Raw genomic sequence first — 18,387 nt, forward strand, 5'->3', positions numbered from 1 at the left:
TATATATATATATATATATATTAGTAAATGAAATGGATAATGTGCAATGATCCACCATAAAAAAAGGGGTGGAGTAGGAAGAAAGGAAAGGCTTAAGGGACAAACTTTAAGGATTGTTGGATCTCTCCATCATGAGTTCATCTAAAGAAAGTATAACATTAATATATATATATATATATGTAATGCCCTAATCTGCAACAAGAAATTTAAGATATATCCTCTATGGTTTTCATTTAACCAAGGAATATTCCTTTTTTTTCTTAAGATATGGTATCTGAACGGTATCTTGCCTACTATTATCTTCTTTCAAAGTACTCGGGCCAAATCCTAATAATAAATTAGGATTAACAAGTCCCACTTGTCAAATATAGTTGTATTTTGTGTGCACATTTTTAACTTTTATAAAATCACCACTTGGGCTTATATATATATATATATATATTGCATGACCCATGCATGTCTCTGTCTAGTACAATACATAACATATATATATATACACACATCCAAATAGCGACATAATCTTGCATCAATGATAATTTTGAAAGATTATATCATTTTCTGAATATGTAAATATAGAAAAAAAATGTTATTTCTTAGAGAAAATAGCAAACGCATAAAGACTCGTTAAATTTTATAAATGACCTACAATAATTTATTTTTTTTATTGATATCCATCCTATTTTTACTCATTAAATCTTGCAATTGTAATTTATTTATTTATTTTTATTTATAATTACCGCATTTCTCTTCCATCTGATTTGATAGTAAAATGGCAAATAGACCGTGACCTCTCGTCTCATCCAAGTCTCTTTACTATTTTTCCATATGAAATTAAAAATAGGTATAAGATCACATGTACCAAATAAATAATTTTGCTCATTACAAAAAAAAAAGTGGCTTAGAATCTTTTTTTTTTCTTTCTTTTGTTCTTTTAATATTCCGAGGAGGAAGAACAAAATCTTTTACGTGAAGGAAAGTGAGGGGACGACGAAGGAGACAACGCCCACACTCTTCACGTTCTTTCATCTCCTCTTCCTCTTGGATTTATCATCTTTTATTATTTATCGCAAAAAAATAATATATCATATAGTTTTTTTTTTATTTTCTTTATTGATATTTCTTTGGGTTCATTGAACCGAACCTACGATGTCCGGAAGGCCCAACGATAGTATTTTTATTTTAATCCAAAAATATTTTTGAAAATTCCAAGAAATGATTGTGTTCTTGGAAAGAAAAATATAAAAGTAAAGAAGGGGGGGATGGGTCTTTGTATCTGGACCTCTTTCTGATTCCTCGTCGTAATGATTTACTATTCTATCCTTTTGGACTGTCTCATGAATCATTGTAAGATTTCAGGTTTTTATTGGTTATTAGGACAATTTCTGTTTCTGAATAAATACTGAAAATATTACAATTTTCACGTTTTTGTTTTGTTTGAAACCCTCGAAGAAGAGGCCCACATCTGGGTTTTTGAGGGTTTCTCCTAAAATAATTCACAATTTTATTAATTTTCAAACCAAATTTAAGCAGGAATAGAATAAATAAAAAACAATACTAAATTTCGAAATCATTTTCAGGAAGATTTCCAAGGAGATTGTTTATTATTTAGGTTAGGTTTGGTTGGTTGGTAGATCCAAAATTCCATTGGCCATATTATTCTATTATCGTCTTCTTTTTATAATTTCCCCTCCATTTATGATCCATCTCTCACCTTTTCCTTCACCATCGACGAAGAAGAAGGGAGCCAAGAAATTACCTTTCCTCTTCTTCTTCTCTAAATGCTACTGTACTTCCTCATCACTTGCCTCTCCTTCTTCCTCTTCTCAAAATCTCTCTCTCTCAAGCCTCTTCCTCCGTGGGCATGTGAAGCCAGAACTCTCCTCTCCTTCTGGTTCAACAACAGACCCTCTCTCGGATCCAGCTTTAAACCCGCCAAGAAGACGATGCCCAGAAACCCTAAACCACCGACGGCATCCGAGGTTGTCTCCCCGGCCCCCGGAGAAATGTCGGTTCTTGACCTCCCCGACCTTGCCCTCGAGTGCATTCTCGATCGGCTTCCTCCGTCTGGGCTCTGCAGCATGGCCGGTGTTTGCAGCTCCTTGAGAGAGAGATGCGTGAGCGATCATCTTTGGGAGAAACATCTGAAGATGAAATGGGGCAAAATCCTCGGCCCTGCTGCTCATAGAGAGTGGCAATGGTATATCGCTTCGGGGAACGATCTTGGGTGTGTGGACAAACAAGCTGGGCATCGAGGGTTTGTCAAATTGGTCTCTTTGATTCGGTCGATTTCCTCGCTTTTCCGATCCAAAGTCGTGAACAGCCTCAATTTCGATGGTTTTGGAGATGAAAACAAGCAGCAAAGACAGAGCAACTCTTCATCTTCTTTGCCTGTTGATTCCATCATGAACTGGTACCTCGCCCTTGAAACCGGCCGGTTTTGGTTCCCGGCGCAGGTGTACAATCGCGAGGTATTCATAGAAACTTTGCTTGTTGCCCAAGTTCCAGATTTCTCGAAATTTTCATACTTTCTGGATTTGTTGAGTAAATCATGCTCCGATTGTTGTGCAGAATGGGCATGTAGGGTTCATGTTATCATGCTATGATGCCGAGCTCAGCTACGATCCTCACAGCGATACATTCCAAGCCAGGTAATTTCCATTATTTCCCATGTTTGCCATGATCATCGTCTGGTATCTAAGAGTATAGGAACGCAGTATTTTAAGGTTATTCCATGATTCTTGTTCCGTGATTGAGATGTTAAATTCTTGAAATTTTCTTTTTGGGTTTCTTGATTCTGGTTTTTGCAGGTATCCACCGCACGGTAGGAGAGCGGTTGCAGTAGAAAAGGGTGTGACATGGGAGAGACTAAGAGCACAACCAATTGATGCATCTCCTCATCATCTTCATGTCTCGGATTGTCTGAACGAGTTAAAGCCCGGAGATCACATCGAGATCCAATGGAGACGGAACAAAGAGTTCCCTTATGGTATGATTTCGATTCCCTTCCTGTTTCTCATCGATATTTTTGGTTGTCTTTAGATGCTATATTCAGACAAGAACCGATTCTAAACCAAAGAACATGTATATGTTCTGTAGGATGGTGGTATGGTGTCGTTGGACATCTGGATTCGTGTGATGGGAATGAGAATCACTGCCATTGCCATCTTAACGGTGAGTTCTTAATATTCACATCCTTTCTTTAAGATCCTTTCGAAATTATTTCGTAAAAAAAAGGATGCTTTGATGATGCTTTAATCTTTTCAATGAATGATCCCTGAGAAACCATTGATGAAAATAAGGAATATAAGACATCTGTCTGAAACAACTTGCCTGTCATATTCCTTGCTTTACTAATTTCCTCAAACGCTAAAAGGAAGAGAAGGAAAATAAAAGAGAAGAGTATCTCTTGAATGGATTTTGATTACGATCTCAAGCATCATCACGCGGATAAATTCCCCATCTTGATGGATGATGATTGATGCTCTTGCAATATTCCACAAAGATATGTGATCATAGATTTTTTTTTTCTCTGTCGTTATAGAAAGCCATTCGGTTTTGTCCTTTTCTGTGGTGTGGACCAATTCTTCATTAGAGTTTTGGTCCCCGGAGACAAATCGCCATTGCTTTGTCTTCATTTTCTTCGACATGTTGATGGCTTATGTCTCTTGTGAAATCATGCCTTTCCCCATCTACTGGCCAAAGCTTGTGAAATCATTCTCCTATTCTCTCGTTTCGCCTCCACATCTTTGGTATTTCTTAGCCATTATGGTGGGGCTGAAACAAAGACTCTTGTCTATGAGCTTTGCTAAGAGTCTGTCCAAAAATCTTTCCTTTCCTTGTGGCCTTATGGTGTCCGAGTGACCCGCCACATTGCATCACCACAAAAAAAGAAAAAGAATTAAGAGAAAAGGATAAGATTTTTAGATTCTCTGTTTGGTCTTTTTCGGTCGACGAGAAGGAGAAGAAAGATGGGTCATTGTCCTTTGCAACTTGCATCATGATTGAACCATCGCATAACTTCATCTCGTTTGATGAGAACTTGACCCTTGTTGTAATTGTTTTTTTTTCCCTCTTTCCATCAGAATGTCTGGCCGGTTAAGGCCGGTTTGATTGGGTTTAGCGGTGGTTAATTGTGGTTTGATTTGGTTGAGGTTTGAGTGAGTTCTTCTGAGAACAAATCTTTCTCCGATGGTGATCTCACCTCTTCGGTTTTCTGTTCTGTTCGTCGCCTTTTGTTTTCTTTGATTGAATTCTCTGTCTTTCTTGAGTGTTGAACCCAGGTTTCTAAATCATGAATTCGTAGGAATTCAAATGATGGAGAAACATAAGTTAATGCAAAACTCTCAGGAAAAAGACAACATATCAAACCGAACCAAACCTGCCTTAACTGGCCATATATTCTAATACCTTTACCATCTTAGAGGAGGATTTCGTATTCAAAGTTTGATCCTTTACATCCCTGTTGGTCCTTTATGATTGAACTTAGTTGAGGGTCGAGGTTAATATCCTTTTGTATGAGAAAGGGTACAAAGTTTCGGAGGAGTTAACGTTGGTCACGTTTGGTGAAAACAGAGACGGTGGTATTGGAATTCAATCAGTACACGCTTGGATCGAGGTGGAGACGGACCACTGTCAACCGGAGAGATCACAGGGAGGAAGGGAACGAAGCCGACGGCTTCTACGGAGGAATCAGGAAGCTGAAGAGCCAAGAAGAGATCTGTACATGGAAACGCCTCTGGCCTGTCTCCGTCTTGGAATAGGAAGAAGAGGTTTCAAGAAACGTTTTTTAACATCGAAGAAGAAGTTGAAAGCAAATAGATTAACACGGCTTAGTAGGCTGTAGTTGAAGGAGAAGGGGAAGGAGAAGAATGGTCCATCTTTCTTCATGGAGGAAGAAAACCCACCCGAGTTTCACTGCCGCAGATATGAAGAGAGCCGGTGAAGCTTGGGTTAGGGGTTCACTTTATTTAAAATTATTTGTTCTCTTTTCTTCTCTTCTTCCTACTACAAAATCAATGGTTGTATATGTAAAAAGAAATTGTTATTTATCGATATATTATTGATCGGTGTCCTATTTATGATATGGTCCCTCTCACATTACCACATTATGTTAAATTGAGGCATTATCAAAAATACTCTCCATTTGTTATTTTGACTTCAATACATATATCTTTCTTCAACTGTGATTCATGTGACCCGAAATATAATCTTGGTCACATTGGTCATAACGTTAAATTTATCATGATCACATTTATTCATTATATTCATACCTTATATATCTCACTAATCATTTGATTAAAATATTAAAAATTGAATGTTATGATCAATGTGACCAAAATTATATTTCGGGTCACATGGACATATATGGTATGTCTTGAAGTCAAAATAGTAAATAGAGGGTATTTTTGATATAATGCGGTTATATATATATATATAATAATTAAAATAAGCTCACTCTTGTATCTGTGAACCGATATCCAAAATATCCACAATTACTAATTCCTATGAGTTGGAAAATGTGAAAAGATTAGCCAAAAAACGTCAGCATTAACTTTCCAAAGGAAATACATATACAAAATTCGATTGAACATTATTCCTAGGCACGAGCAAGAAACAGTCAAGAGACGTGTATTCGTGTTATAACATACGCATGTCATATTCTTTTTTACATGTTTTTTGGTCTGCCCTATACAAAATATTTGTCACTTGAAATTAAGATATGGTTTGAGAACTATTTAACAATGGGTACATCATCATCATCGCCATCCCGTTGCGTGCGATACAAATGGATTACGAGTCTTCTCTCCGTTATTGGCGGTTGATTATGCAAAATGACTCGATATATTTTTATCAATAAAAATATCTATATAAATTAGAATTTAACAAGTGTGAATATATTTGATTGTAAATCAAAGTCCGTTATAGAAATTAATGTAATAAATATTACAATAGGGCGATTATTATTTGGTCGAACTAAGTATTAAAAACTTCCACCTCCGTTAGAAGTATACTAGTTAAACTTTGATTTATAAATTATTTTTAGATTTGTTTGTTTTTTATATATATTAAATATTCTTTCCACCTCGTGCAAGGAAACTACCACTTGTAATTTAAATTATTTTAAGTTGATCAGAACTAGGATAGAGATAAGCTAAGTTTTTATTAATATACGTATATAAGATCTTTACAAAACAATGAAAAATATAATACTTTTGTCACATCATCTGCATATTTATTGGATCCTAATTATTGTTTATAATACCCAATATAGAAATTAACCGAAACAATATACGGTGTAGTACATGAAACAATTGAACTTATTATTTCCCAAATTCTCTAAACAATAGATACGTACAAAACACAAAATACCCAAAAAATACAAAATAATACCCCTTTATTAATAATTTATAACTGGAAGATATTTTTTTTATGGGTGATATTGATAACTAAAAATAAAGTCGACGGACTACACTCTGAAGTCTGAACAATGACAGTTAATTAGAATTGCGTTTGATTATAAAATTATGAAGCATGAATTATATATAAAAATTATTTTACTTTCGTATATTAAGGTTAAAAATAAATCTTAAATAAAAATAAAAATAATTAATATTTGAATATTATTAATCAATATGACAACATTCGGCAAGAGTGTCTGATCATGCAAACATGATTTCTACACTAGTTGAAACCTTACAAATCTTAAGCTGAGTCAACAAGTTACCCAATCACACTACCCTACACATGTGTGTATATATATATATATGTGCATGCATGTGTGTGTATATATTTATCATACAAATTTTGTTTCATACAACCAAATGGCCCTCCCACGTAACATGGCTTATCCAACATGGCCGCCGCCACCTCCTCCACGCTGTCCTCCTCCGCCGCCACCTCCTCCACGCTGTCCTCCTCCGCCTCCTTGTGACTGCTACTGCCCTTCTCCTCCTCCGCCGCCACCGCGTCCTCCACCGCCGCCGATTCTACCTCCGCCGCCACCTCCTCCTCTGCCACCTCCTCCGCCGCCTTCCGGCCATACAGTGTACATAGCAGTGTTCGTTTCCCTTGGCGGGCTTTTCTTCCTGGCGTTCCTAGCAGCGGGGCTCCTCTTTGTAGCTTACAAGAAGAGGAAGGAAAGGCACGACCCTGGTTCGGATCATGTTTCAGAGACATGTATCGAGGAAGAGGAACACCGTCACGTGGAAGAGGTCATCACGACCGGACCGTGCGGCGAACAAACGGTGACGGTGACCGTTGACGAGGATGTAAGGATCCATGAGATTGTTGAAAGCGAAGACATCAATCGAGGTCATTTGAGTAACGGATGAACTAAAACGTTAAAAAAACAAATTGAACTCTTTAAAAACTTTAATTCAAAAGATTAAAATATAATCGAAGATTACGTGCGTATGTATATATATCCGTACAAACCAGATTTTATGATCCAAATATATGTACATATATAATTATTTGTTGCTTTCATTGTTTACTTATATGTGCATGAAAAAATTTCTCTGTAATCGAATATTAATTTATATGTTTGTATGTTTGTTGTTGTTTTTTTTTATCTCTCTCTAGTGTGCACATATACTGTAAGTAAAGTGTGTGTAATAAAAGGGTTTGTTCAATTTTAATTTGCGAGCTGGTTTATATGCTTATATATATATAGTATATATAACATACATGTAAATGAATCGGAAATAACGTCATGTAAAAATAGTAATATTGTAAGTTTTGTTATCATTTTTGAACTTATTGTTCTCTATCTCATATTGAAGAATATTCTAACGAAGCATTTAGAATTTGGAATACCACCGAGTAATAAAATTTGGAACGTATTATTCTTCTGACAACTTATATTATAATGTATAAATATTTACCTAGCTAGAAACGAGGGTCCATGTATATTAAACATTTGGAAGAAGGGTCTCCAATCGTCATCTTAATTTTTAAAATATATATATTTTTTAAAAATTTGAATCCATCCATTCAAATAGAAACAAATTGATTCCAAACGAATTTGAATCTGAACAAATTGAATAGAAACGAATTGATCGAGATCGATTACGAACCAAAACTAATCGAAATGAAACAAAATCGATCCAAATTGATTCGGAACGGAAACAAATTCTGATAGAAATCAAATCTTATATAAAAACTGAATATATATATATAAACTAATTGGATTAATTAGATTTTATGGTTCACCCACCCCATATAATTTTCAACCTATTAAATTGTAAGACGAATACGAATCCAGAAATGATGAAAATCTAAATTTTAAATTTAAAAACACAAATGTAAGCAACATTGTTCCGTTGATGTTTCACTTCTGCTATATATTTTCAGGCAATGGAAACGGCGTGCGCTCCGTCGTCGCCGCTACAAACCTATCTCATGTATTCTTTATCCTCGAAGCTCCGACCTTCTCTCTCCCTCCGCCTCTCCGCCGTCTTCTCCACTCAACCGCCGTCCGCCACCGTAGCACCACGGCGGCGGCGGATGCTCTCTCCGACCGCCGCGCTCCCCAGGAGGAGCCGCGTGAAAGCCGTTGACGCTGCGTTGCTCAAGAAGAACTGGTTGGATTCCCTCTCTCTCCCTTCGACAGATTTGAGCTCCGTGTGTCTTGGAAGTGATAATGACCCGACCGGGGAGCAATCGAGTTCCAACTGGGTCATCGGTGTCGACCCCGATTCGTCCGGTGCCTTGGCGCTACTGAGAACTGACGAGACGGGTTGTTCCGCTCAGGTGAAATGTTCTTTCTTTCGAAATTCTGGTCTCTGTGTTGTTCCATTGTTTGACAGTGACAAAAAATTCAACGAGGGTTGATGGAATTTGGGCGGAAATTTTAGGGTTTAATGCCTGTTGGTGTTCTGTGGTTCATCGATAGAGAGTTCTATTAGAAACTGTGAACTGAAGTTCTATGAAAGGTTATAAATTGTGGGTCGAAGGCATTTCAAAGGGATTGAGAGGAAATTATGAAGGAAACCCTCCATGAATTCATGAATTCTGCACAATTGTTGAAGCATTTCCATGTATCATTGTTGTATACTTGGTAAAAAAAATTCCAAATTTCTTACCCATGGTTCTCTCATCAGAGCAGTATATAATTGCTTGTGCTTTCAGATGATATGTCATGTTTACCTCATCGATTGATCATAGAACTGAAAAGAAGCACCCTTCTTGCACAATCAAAATCTTCAGCTAGTTTCAGTGTTTCCACTTGTTCCTACTTGAAATTAAGAAAACACAGATTCATTCCTATTTTTTTGTACATTGTGAATAACCCGATGAGAACGTTTCGCATGTAGAAAGCATATGAAACTTGTCTTCTTTAATCTGATAGGTATTTGATACTCCTCACTTGTCAGTTTTAGTCGGGAAACAAGTGCGGAAGCGCCCAGATGCCAGGTCTATTGTGCAGTTGATTCGGGGTTTAGATGTCCCTCCTGGTAAGTATTGTTTCTCTCAATGTCTTGTCCTTAAACTGCATTTGTCATTTGTAAAGTTGAAATCCTGTCCTTAAACTGCATTTGTATTTTGGGTAGATTTCCCTGATGCTTGAGATGTTCTTCTTGATCCGACAATATTCATGGACGTGGGCTTTTCTCTTCATCTGTTGTCATACGTAACTGAATCTATCCACCTCTCTCCTAAAATCGTTACGCCATACATGCGAACAAGCCTGTTTGACTATGATACCCAATCTTGCATCCATTTTAATGTATCTACATGTCTGGATATCATATGGCTAATTCAGAATGCCTGATCTATAACAGGAACTACAGCATATATGGAGCAGTCAACTCCCTTTCCTAAAGATGGGAAGCTGGTGAAAATTCTTGTCATGTTCTCTGTCTTTACTTAAATCCTCACCATTGTAGTTGTTTTACCATTGCATCCCTCTCTGTTATCCGTGAAACTGGATTTTTTGTATTGCTCTCCTGATGGTTTTTTCATGTATTTGGAATTCAAAGGGTTGGTATAGTGGAGGATTTGGGTATGGACTATGGCTCGGGATACTCGTTGCATCAGGTTTTCCTGTTATCCCGATCTCGTCTTCCTTATGGAAGAACCAATTCCAACTCGCTGGAGGCAGCTCTACCAAGGTAAGGTTTTCTATGATGTTTCTTCGCTTTGACAAGTCGGGAAACGGGCATGATTGTTTTTTGCCGGAGTTGTTTATGTTGCAGGATGACAGCAGGAGAGTTGCATCGGAATTGTTCCCGTTGCTCTCTCCCCAACTGAGCCGGAAAAAAGACCATGGTCAGTCAGTCACTACATCTTGCTCTAAAAAAAACATTCTACCGGCCATGTTCCATGACTGAATTGTGTTTCTTTTTCTTATGTGTTATGAGTTTTGGCAGGAAGAGCAGAGGCGTTGTTGATTGCTGCTTATGGTATTGGCTTGAAGACGATGAGGTTGAAGACTGAAGATGTAATTGCGGTCTGAGTTTGCTGCTTAGGGGAAACCTTTGACGTCATTTGCTTTCTTGGCTAAACTCATTAACACACAGATCGTGTTTGAGTCGAGACACTGGCATATGCACGTAGCTATTACTATTAGTACTGCAATGCCTAGGCATTTTATGGAAGAACCCCATATGTGTATTCGATTTTTCGATTTCGACATCATGATCTTTTGATCAGGTACATGTCGGAGCGCAGCTAGGTGGATGTTCGGATGCCCAGCCGACAAGGGAAGAGAGAACGGCGGAAATCGAGAGTGATGAAGCGGATGCTGTGGACGAAGTAAAGACCGATATCGAAACCCAAGTACCCTTTCGATTTTTTTTTAAAGAAAGTCAAGATTTTTGGTTGAAATCCATAATCTCCAAATTTCAAAACATTTTGAAACTCACAACCTCTCCCTTGCTCACCCCTCACATCGCGAGACCTATAATTTCCATCTAAAAATCCGAATTCAAACCTAAAAAATCGAGTTTTTGCTGGCCACAGATCTACTACAGTTGTTCCGTCATCCAAAATTTCGGACATTCAACTCATGAATCAAAAGAATACTCGATTTCAGACATTCAACCACCATAATTCCCTGTGTACGACAAGAGCGTGAACGTAACAGAGAACATGAATATGCGATGGTCTTTTACCAAAATTTTGCTCGGTACTCCAAAGAATTTACATGATTCATAATCAGCCTTGCGTGTCGAGATCAGTTGTGATAGTGTGATGACATAAGACAATATAGCGAGTCTCGCAGAGACCACGGGACATGAATAATCAATCATCCGTTTCCAAGGGCTAAAAACGAGAGTTATTTTGGCTGATCGTTGGAACCCATCAGAAAAGCGAAAACAAAACTTGCCCTACATCGATGGACGCCCTTTTTTCACAACCAAGGATCGTAGATATGTATACGCATGCTCCAGACTGGAAAGATTACTCAACCTGCCCTCTCGACGATGATTAGACAGCGCCTTTTTACCCGAGGATTGTTGAATGTGCTCAGGAATTGGGGGGTTTACCTAGTTTAATCTGCACGAGGGCAAGTTGACCAATCTTTGTCGGGCTATGATCTACTCGAGAAGCAAATTGTAATGCCTTGCATTCAGCGTAGTACCCTTGTCACATTGACCGCATCTAGCCGAGAGCTCTTATGCTGTGAAAGATTGATCACAAAATACATCAGAGGAGGAACAATACCGAAACACACTTAAGTATTAGTTTCTTATGATGCGTACATGATACTAAAGAAAAGGAATCTGCATTAAACTTGGTAAAAATATTATTTACCTTGCTCTTGGTGTGCCCATTAAGACTTTCATCTCCATCATGCTTCCTTTTCTGAAATTTTATTGCCATGAGAAACTTGTGAAAAGTAAACCATTAAGATATAATAAAATCTCAGAGCATAAAAAGCAAGCAGCATATACAGACATTGAAGGAAAGGGATACCCGCAAGCAAAAAAAAAGGATTCTGTCCCGACATTTTTTCAAATCTATTACCCACCAAGAAGTGGGGAGTTTTTCTTCGAATAGAATGTGTTTTTTCAATCATCATCCAAGTTTCAGTGGGTATATAAACCTCAGCTGTAGTAAAACTATCTCCTAACCTTTTCTTGGCGTATCTTTGATTGATCACCAGGATCAAGATGACCATTTTTGTCCTTCTCCTTGTCTTTATCTTTACTTCGATCTTTATGCCGGTGCTTGCTCTTCTTATGTTCTTTATCTTTCCGCTTCTCTTTATCTCTGTGCTTTTTGTGCTTCTTCTCTTTATCTTTAGATTCACTCCTTGATTTTGATGCAATGGTAGGAACCCCCTTTTCATCCTAAAAATGATGAAAGATCATGCTGACTAGTCAAGGCTGACCAGTCAAGGGAGTTACCACCGAACACAAAAAATATAGGCTGTCAATACTAAACTACTTACAGGAGGCAACTGAACGTGAGCAGTTTCCTGCAGTTGGAAGGCATCTCGGAGGACATCCAGAGCAAAAGGTTGAATATGAGAATTGGTCTCCCCGGCATAGGAAGATTTGGGAACGAGCTCATCCAGCTGCATGCCCTCCCCTTTTCTGATGTCTGTGTCACCCACCAAGTTGTGAAGATAATGTGCATCCGAGAGCGCGAATGGAAGCGACCTCTTACAGAAAAAGTCATGGTGAGCCAATAACTTGTAGCGGCTGATAAGATCAACAGCCCCAGTCAGTTCTCTTGGCCCTGTTGATCCAAAGATGATAGTATGCATCTCATTATTTTTAAGGAGGAAGGCATGGAAAACTAGGACTAATCTAGAACAACGTCGTATCAATGATATTTGCCCATAAAATGAAAACCCAAGATATTGACCTAAAAGGGCCATCTTAGGACTAAAGTGAAATCCTAAATTTTGTGAACCCAAATTCACTATCAAAGGCAAACAGAGACAAGCCTAAATTGAAAAACATATCCTTACCTCCAAATTTCTTCTCTTCAGATCCCATGATCTAATAGATACCACAACCAGCTGCACATGACCAGAGAAAAAACGTTACTTAAAACGAAAAGGAAGATAGAACCCTTTTCTTTCAATCTCTCTTCAGCTCACATAAGAGACTTATGGCTCGTTAATGACTGTTGCAGCAATTCTATTAGATTCCAGGGACAAAAAAAAAGCACACAAATACTCTTCTCTGCAGGTTTTATATTTGATCAATTTACCTCGAGCTTCCCAATATTTCACTGGATACAACTTAAATCTATGAACTAATCATCCTTTTCTTCCCCAATGGAAATCAATAGACTTATTTCAAACCGTGTTTTCAGTTTGGTAGACGAAACAAACAATATCCATTCTCACAATTCCATAGATAAATCCCGAGAAAAAGGATTCTCACAGTATCTGGATTCAATTAAATCCAGAACAAATTTCGCAGAAATTCCACTTTTTTTATCTCCCTTTTTCCTCCTAGTCCGTTCCATGGACAATCGACTTGATCAAACACACATTCTCTCAAACTAATCAAACAAAATTAAAAAAGGATTGATTGACGGTCAATGACGAACCTCACCAAAGTATAGACTTACCGACGACGATTCGTCGCTGCCGGAGGAGGAACAAAAAGAGAGGACCAGATTGCGTGTTTTGCAATCGGATAATCCTCCTTTCAGTTTCGATTAGGGTTTTTGATTGAGGTCAAACAACAGAGATCGAAGAGAAATTTGGGAGAAGAGATACACACGTTAGGGTTTTGGGAAGATCCGTCTATTTTTTTTCCCCAATCTAGGTTTCAGCCAACGATATCTTTTCGTGCAATTTCGTCGTCTTTGCCTTAAATAGGAAGTGACTCCCTCGGACCCTCGCGTGTCATCAACGCGTCGTTAATAATTTATGACATATTTCCTGCGTAATAGTTTATAAACTTCAATGTAAGAAATATTTTACAGAACATTTATATTTTTACAATTTATATAATATATATGATTAAAACTGTGTCGATATTTAATATTTAATACTCATACAATCTTAGAAAATTATCAAATAAATAGATATCCAAATATATATATATATATATATATCGCAAGCTTTATTAGAAAAAAACCATCACCATGACATTCAATACCAAGAACTAAAAATTTCTAGATAAAGAATATCCAAAAAATTTCTTGTAATATGATTATCAGTATAAAATACATAATTTCAATTCGGAATTCATCCAAAAAAAAACCACGTAAATTCTTGCAGCTCAACATGAACACATACGGTCTGAAAGTGAAACCAGTCTTGAGTTCTTCAAACACGTTTTACTGAAGAGTGATCTCGAAAATGACTCCTTCCAAGTTCCCCACAACGCACCTAGTCTCGGAAACTTCACTCATCCTCAACTTGTGCCGGTTAGCTTCCTCCACGATCAGGGAATCCATCCTGCGGGGAAAAAAAAACGTTTCGAAACAATTTCTAGACACCTCGAACAAAAATGATATGAGGAACGCGAAAACGTTGAGCTGAATCGCTTACAACTTGGCCCGAGATACATATGCCAATATGAATTTGCAGTTCCCATGGCCCCTCGTGCGAAGAAGCTGCTCCACAGTGTCAAACAGCGGTGGAATGCTCGATTGCTGAAAACTTATGTACTGTCAAGGACGAGTTTTTTTTCCCCATCTGATAAGTCTGGCATCAAGCAGCATATGTAAAGATACAAGATTTAAAACCAATTTGCAAAAAATCTAATGCGAAACTTCAAAAAAGAACAGCGGACGATCCATATGCCAGATGGGTTGCACGAGGAGAGACGGTGACCCAAGAACATCAGCAAACTCCAACAAAATGTTGTGGATAAAGGGGTCAAAATCCAAAAGTGATAAATGATTTCACTTCTCATTGAGGATCTTGTTTCGTTTTTTTGTTTCATAAACACCGTGATTCAGAGAACTGCAAGATTTATGATGACAAGGATATAGATGTCAGCTCCAAGTATAAGATCGAAGCCACCATTGTGTTTCTGTAAAATTTCACCAAGCTGACACTTATGTCCCCATTCTAACTTTGCAGCCTCTAGTTCTGTTAAAAAAAATTTGTCAACAGCGCACATCAAGTTATATGAGCATGAGGAAACAGAGTATGGTTGATTTTCTTCCTCTCACCAACTGGGGAATCAGGGCTTCTTAATGAGTCATGGAAGTCGATGTTTTTCTTCAGGATCTGAAAATCGTATTCAACAAATTCGATTATGGGTTCTAACAATCAAGATTTCTTGGAAAGAATCTTCTGAGAAACGACCTTGCCTTGAGAACTTCATCGTTATGGTCAGTAAGAACAACTTTACGGCAAAACTTGCTGCAGAGGATTCCAGTAATACCTGCGTACACAAGAGATAGCAGTTTAGGCAATGCACATGAGTTAAACCAGAAAGAAGATTTCAAAGCCTTTAGACGAGCATTCAAGCAAACCGCTCAGTTACTTCCTCAAGCATGTCTCTCCAAGATACGCTAAAACAAAAGTCGGGAAAACAGATATGAGAGTGTACTAACATGATATTACGAATTAGCACAACGACGATTTGCAAGCGCATGCATCATCTCTTAGACCATCATTAACTACTACGACTTACAAGATGTGCAAACTCGTTACGATCTAAGGGAAAATTACAGGGATCACAGATGAGATGGCAACATACCAACGCCAGAACCCAACTCAATGACAGAACAGCCTTGGAGCAACTCAGCATTTTTGGAGAGGTAATCATTCATAAGCATAGCACCAGGCCACACCAACTGTCCCGTTAAATCAAAATCGGCTGCAAGACAAGAATTTAGGACACGATACCAGGAAAGAGCTGTGGAATACTCCAAACAAACAAGAATGAACTCCATTTGAAGGGTGACGATGAACAAAAGCAAGAAATTAGAAACAGTCCACTTTTATTTTCATTTTTTGGGTAAAGAGTATTCCACAAATCTCCCAGGTATAGTTCGAGTCCTCTACCATGGTTTCTCAAACATAACCCACTTTGTACAGCAGAAATCCATAAAATCACATCAATGGAGTCTCAGATTGAAAATCAAGAACTTCAGGAAATGGGTTATGTTCTATGTCTCAGATCATTCAGAATTCAAACTCCCCACATTGATCAACTAAACAGAAAGGGTTTATGTCAAGCAATCCAATTTCACCACGAGACCAAAAACCCAGAATTTTTTATGCTAGAAACATCCTTCGAGGAAGCTTACATACATGCGTACCAAAATAAATAAATAAAAAAACTCACTAGAAGCAGATTGGAGACAGTAAAGCTGAAGAACATGGGATCCGAACGTAAACCTCGTCAGCTGGTAACTGCATCAGCAAAAGCAAGACGATCAAACATCTCTGGTTCGTCATATTTCATGTAATCAGATCAGACAAAAAAACAAATATCGAACTGATTTGAACACAAGGGTTTTAGCATTTACTCATCGTTAATGAAGAACGATTCGTCCAAGCAAACTATCTCTTCTTCTTCTCCCTCTATCTCTTTCTCCTTTTCTTCGTCGTTGCCCATATTTCAAAATTTTGAATTTTGATTTCGATTTCGCTGTTTCCAGTTGCTGAACAGAAGGAAACCCGGCACTGGCCACCGGATAAGTGGGTCGTGTTCTGTGTTAGGTTTATTCGGTTTTCGTTTAGATTTAGGTTACATTCGGTTTAGGAAAAATTGTTCACAGATAAACTTTCATATTATCCCATTTTGTTATTTGTTTAAATTAGGGTTCATTATTTCGAATTTAACCGAAATAAATTCGATTCGAAGCTAATTGAATCTAATCGATTTTAATTCAGTTTTGATTTTTTTTAATATAATTTTGATCTAGATCTCAATAGAATCTCTAAATTATGACAAAAAAACCGAGTCAGACCAAATTGGATTAAATTTATTCTTTTGTTAAACAGAATTTCTGTGGTTGGATCGGGTTTTCAGATTTTATAATCTATTTAGTTTTTGTAAATTAGATTTTTAAAAAAATCTCTATGAATGGAACTAATAATATACCGGTTATTTTATACTATTTAATTAGTTCAAGTTTTTTTGGGTCCGTGTCAAAACGTTTGTTTTGTCATAAATTTATGAGAATTTAAGTAATCTGCATACAAAAAGTTTTAAAATAAAAAATACTGAAGCTAATCTTGTATTTTTTTTTAAAAATATTAAAAAGGATTAACCATAGTTTTCAAAATTTTATGGAAGGATGTCAACCAATATGTGCAATGTCAATGTGTATGCTCAAAATATCCTCTTGCAAAGACATTTTTCACTTTTCCCCTTTATTTTTGTATTTTTTGGTATTTTCTTATTGGCCTTTTCCGTATTTGTCTTTGAGAAATCATAGAGTTATAAAACTTTGGTTTAATTCCAGATTTAGACATTAACTGGTGGTGTGTGTGTGTGTTCCGAGGATGTCCCTTCCTATAACCGGATGTTATGTATACAAAGTGGTAATATAATATGTAATAAATTCCCACTATTTTCTCTCCTTTACAAAAAATTTAATATCCTCCCTGAAGAAGCACCAAACCCTATGAATTTTGACTCTCCTCTCTCTCTCTCTCTCTCTCTCTCTTCATTGACTCTCTCTCCCTCATTTTCAGAGCTCTGTCCCCAAACTCAGCCAAAAACCCACAAAACAAACACACACATGATATACAAGTTTATACAGTAAGCACATACTTACACACATACTCACTATATACACACGCGCACACACAATCTCACCATCACATAAACAGACACTTCCTTATGCACGCAGACAATGGTCAATAAGGGAAACAGAGAGATGGGATCTTTGAGAAAGAAAGACCAAACTGCTTGCTTCTTCTCCATGCTCCTCTTGTTCCTCTGCTTCTTCTCCATCTTCTTGGTCTCTCTCTCCTTGGGCAAAACTTCATCTTTCCCGAATGGGTCTCCAAAACATGCCAATACCAAACATGGGTCAGCCTTAGATCATCGTCATCATCATCTCCCAAACTCCATCAATGGAGGATCTTCGTCAGGATCAAAAAGCAACGGTGATGTCTTTGCAGATGACAAGAGGAGAGTCTACAATGGACCAAACCCTTTGCACAACCGATAAAAAGCAAAGATAAACATCTCTGGAATCAGAAAAGGGCAAACATACGGAACCTTGAAGGACCCATTTCTGTATCTCCCTTTCTGGATGAACATGTAGAATCGACGATGGTGATGTGGTGGGATGCGATCTTCCTCCTCCTCCTCAGGCTGATCATATGGGATTTGCAGGTCTAATCTGGGGGATTAGAGTTGAAGGAACAGGAAAACATGATCAGCATTTGCCTTTCCACTCGCACTTTTTTCTTCCTTGCTAGTGATTGTTTGGTTTTTGTGCTTGTACAACGAGATTTCTTTATGTGGATATCAATAAGGTAATCTTCTTCTCTCTTGA

General features: G+C 37.6%; 5 protein-coding genes across 6 annotated transcripts; 3 read left to right on the top strand and 2 right to left on the bottom strand.

The window, feature by feature from the left end:
* Nucleotides 1-924: 924 nt before the first annotated feature.
* Nucleotides 925-5,083, top strand: LOC104826456 (F-box protein At2g32560). Its single transcript, XM_010559156.2, has 5 exons — nt 925-2,468; nt 2,569-2,648; nt 2,808-2,986; nt 3,097-3,171; nt 4,573-5,083. Exons 1-5 carry the CDS (start codon nt 1,779-1,781, stop codon nt 4,758-4,760), a joined length of 1,212 nt encoding a protein of 403 aa, XP_010557458.1. The 5' UTR covers nt 925-1,778; the 3' UTR covers nt 4,761-5,083.
* Nucleotides 5,084-6,839: 1,756 nt separating this feature from the next.
* LOC104827412 (glyceraldehyde-3-phosphate dehydrogenase, testis-specific-like) lies at nt 6,840-7,331 on the top strand. Its single transcript, XM_010560586.1, has one exon. The coding sequence runs from the start codon at nt 6,840-6,842 to the stop codon at nt 7,329-7,331; it is 492 nt and encodes a 163-aa protein (XP_010558888.1).
* A 984-nt stretch (nt 7,332-8,315) lies between these two features.
* Nucleotides 8,316-10,652, top strand: LOC104826457. The gene is made up of 6 exons (XM_010559157.2): nt 8,316-8,751; nt 9,350-9,455; nt 9,783-9,835; nt 9,981-10,112; nt 10,197-10,269; nt 10,371-10,652. Exons 1-6 carry the CDS (start codon nt 8,356-8,358, stop codon nt 10,454-10,456), a joined length of 846 nt encoding a protein of 281 aa, XP_010557459.1. The 5' UTR covers nt 8,316-8,355; the 3' UTR covers nt 10,457-10,652.
* Nucleotides 10,653-11,085: 433 nt separating this feature from the next.
* LOC104826458 (mediator of RNA polymerase II transcription subunit 19a-like) lies at nt 11,086-13,755 on the bottom strand. Of its 2 annotated transcripts, none has more exons than XM_010559158.1 (6): nt 13,534-13,755; nt 12,923-12,973; nt 12,398-12,687; nt 12,078-12,296; nt 11,758-11,808; nt 11,086-11,623 (listed from the first exon to the last, which is right to left on the bottom strand). In XM_010559158.1, the coding sequence occupies exons 2-6, from the start codon at nt 12,948-12,950 to the stop codon at nt 11,573-11,575; spliced, it is 639 nt and encodes a 212-aa protein (XP_010557460.1). In that variant the 5' UTR covers nt 12,951-12,973; nt 13,534-13,755; the 3' UTR covers nt 11,086-11,572. The 2 variants fall into 2 exon arrangements, with proteins under 2 accessions (XP_010557460.1, XP_010557461.1); XM_010559159.1 differs by having other exon boundaries at nt 13,513-13,755.
* Nucleotides 13,756-14,071: 316 nt separating this feature from the next.
* Nucleotides 14,072-16,587, bottom strand: LOC104826460 (protein N-lysine methyltransferase METTL21A). Its single transcript, XM_010559160.2, has 8 exons — nt 16,402-16,587; nt 16,218-16,285; nt 15,627-15,746; nt 15,235-15,308; nt 15,094-15,151; nt 14,909-15,010; nt 14,465-14,576; nt 14,072-14,371 (listed from the first exon to the last, which is right to left on the bottom strand). Exons 1-8 carry the CDS (start codon nt 16,488-16,490, stop codon nt 14,251-14,253), a joined length of 744 nt encoding a protein of 247 aa, XP_010557462.1. The 5' UTR covers nt 16,491-16,587; the 3' UTR covers nt 14,072-14,250.
* Between the last annotated feature and the right edge of the window lie 1,800 nt (nt 16,588-18,387).

This window comes from Tarenaya hassleriana, unplaced genomic scaffold, assembly GCF_000463585.1.
Source record: "Tarenaya hassleriana unplaced genomic scaffold, ASM46358v1 Cleome5, whole genome shotgun sequence".
NCBI classification, from domain to species: domain Eukaryota; kingdom Viridiplantae; phylum Streptophyta; class Magnoliopsida; order Brassicales; family Cleomaceae; genus Tarenaya; species Tarenaya hassleriana.